Source organism: Sciurus vulgaris (genome assembly GCF_902686455.1).
Source record: "Sciurus vulgaris genome assembly, chromosome: 4".
Lineage (NCBI taxonomy): Eukaryota > Metazoa > Chordata > Mammalia > Rodentia > Sciuridae > Sciurus > Sciurus vulgaris.
Window position 1 is genome coordinate 151,852,316 of NC_136464.1, and position 2,630 is coordinate 151,854,945.

Genomic DNA, 2,630 nt, shown 5'->3' on the forward strand with positions numbered 1-2,630 from the left:
TTGTTATTTTAAAAAGGGGGGAAAAACACTTCAGAGCAACTAAAATAAATAATTCAAAGTGACATATTGGCAAGAAATTTCACTTTGAATTCCAAGCCCACCCTTTTTCTATGATACTCCAGACTGGATTACCATAAGCAATTGACTGGATTTACAACACGAGGATAAAGTGCTATGGAATCCACCTCACTGACTGATCCTTTGTGTTTCGAACATGCTGTGGTGTGGCAAATAATACACCAATCAAGCATTGTAATAAATGGTATGTTTATTTTGTCGGCACCCGCAGTTCTTCCGACGCTGTGAAGATGGGCAGCGTCCTGGGGCTGTGCTCCATGGCGAGCTGGATACCATGTCTGTGTGGTAGTGCCCCATGTTTGCTCTGCCGATGCTGTCCTAGTGGAAACAACTCCACAGTAACCAGATTGATCTATGCACTTTTTTTGCTTGTTGGAGTATGTGTAGCTTGTGTAATGTTAATACCAGGAATGGAAGAACAACTAAATAAGATTCCTGGATTTTGTGAGAATGAGAAAGGTGTTGTTCCCTGTAATATTTTGGTTGGCTATAAAGCTGTATATCATTTGTGCTTTGGCTTGGCTACGTTTTATCTTCTCCTTTCTTTGCTCATGATCAAAGTGAAGAGCAGCAGTGATCCTAGAGCTGCAATACACAATGGATTTTGGTTCTTTAAATTTGCAGCAGCACTTGCAATTATTATTGGGGCATTCTTCATTCCAGAAAGAACTTTTACAACTGTGTGGTTTTATGTAGGCATGGCAGGGGCCTTTTGTTTCATCCTCATACAGCTAGTCTTACTTATTGATTTTGTCCATTCATGGAACGAATCATGGGTTGAAAAAATGGAAGAAGGGAACTCAAGATGTTGGTATGCAGCCTTATTATCAGCTACAGCTCTGAATTATCTGCTTTCTTTGGTTGCCATCGTTTTGTTCTTTGTCTACTATACTCATCCAGCCAGTTGTTCAGAAAATAAGGCATTCATCAGTGTCAATATGCTCCTCTGCATTGGTGCTTCTATAATGTCTATTCTGCCAAAAATTCAGGAATCACAACCAAGATCCGGTTTGTTACAGTCTTCAGTAATTACAATCTATACAATGTATTTGACTTGGTCTGCTATGACCAATGAGCCAGAAACAGACTGCAACCCTAGTCTACTAAGCATAATTGGCTTTAATATCACAAGCTCTATCCCAAAGGAAGGGCAGTCTGTCCAGTGGTGGCATGCTCAAGGAATTATAGGACTAATCCTCTTTTTATTGTGTGTGTTTTATTCAAGCATCCGTACCTCAAACAATAGTCAGGTTAATAAACTGACTCTAACAAGTGATGAATCAACATTAATAGAAGATGGTGGAGCCAGAAGTGATGGATCACTGGAGGATGGTGATGATGTTCACCGAGTTGTAGATAATGAAAGGGATGGTGTCACCTACAGTTATTCCTTCTTTCACTTCATGCTTTTCCTGGCTTCTCTTTATATCATGATGACCCTTACCAACTGGTACAGGTATGTGCCCTCTCGTGAGATGAAGAGTCAGTGGACAGCTGTCTGGGTGAAAATATCGTCCAGTTGGATTGGCATCGTGCTATATGTTTGGACACTAGTGGCACCACTTGTTCTTACAAATCGTGATTTTGATTGAATTGACTTTTGGCATGAAAGTCCTACTTTGGTCATCATTTATTTGAAATTAACAGTATTCCCAACTTTTGTAAATTGTATATGTGTGTGCTTCCTGTGTAACTTCTCTGGTGTTCTGGCATGAATTAGATTTTATTGCTTGCCATTCTGTTCATATTTTTGCCAAGTGCATTGATCATGTGAATTAGTATGAGTTGCAAAGGATGAGTTTTATGAATAATGGTGGTGAGTTAATAAAGTCAATATTGGTAGGCTTATTCTCTGCTCTAAGTATGAAATTAAAAGTAAAAACAAAAAATAAATAAATAAATGGTATGTTTAAGAGAGTGCCTTCCATCAACACTCCTACTGTCTTAGCATATGAGTGACTCAGGAAGAATGGGAATCTATTCAAGAACCTCAGTAAAGGAGAGCTGTGATTTAGCGTTTTAGGCATCTTCGAGAAGGGAGAAATAACAATTTCCCTTGATCCCAGTCTTCATGTGGTAGAGCCTGTGACCTGAAAGATGGAGAAAATGTCAAGAATTCTGCTTTTAAGTTTTTAGGCATGTTCCAGCCAGCGATGGGTATAGCCAAGGCTCTAGAGGCAGTGAGACCTTGGCTGAAACCCAGCTAGGTCACTTTCCACCCCTTAGAACATTGGCACTCTGTTTCCTTTTATAAATGATAATGCTTTAGAGGGTGGCTGTCCAGAATAAATGAAATAATGTATAAGGAGCCTGGCATGGAGTGTTCTTAGTGAAGCATTCCACCCTTCTCCTGCTTTAGAGAGGTCCTGGGTTCACAGTGCCCGATGAAGAGAGTGAGACACTTAGACACAAAATTTAAGGACATGGTGAAAAATGTGTCAAACAAGATAAATAATATGATAATGCAATATTTTTAAAAATCAAAATCCATGATGAAGACAATATCAAAATTTCATATGAAGAGAGGATCCAGCCCTCTGCTTGCTTGTCTT

General features: G+C 39.4%; 1 protein-coding gene across 1 annotated transcript; it reads left to right on the plus strand.

Annotated features, from left to right (window-relative positions):
• The first annotated feature begins 276 nt into the window (after nucleotides 1-276).
• LOC306659859 (serine incorporator 1-like) lies at nucleotides 277-1,962 on the plus strand. The gene has a single exon (XM_079137698.1). The coding sequence runs from the start codon at nucleotides 309-311 to the stop codon at nucleotides 1,668-1,670; it is 1,362 nt and encodes a 453-aa protein (XP_078993824.1). The 5' UTR covers nucleotides 277-308; the 3' UTR covers nucleotides 1,671-1,962.
• The last annotated feature ends 668 nt before the right edge of the window (nucleotides 1,963-2,630 follow it).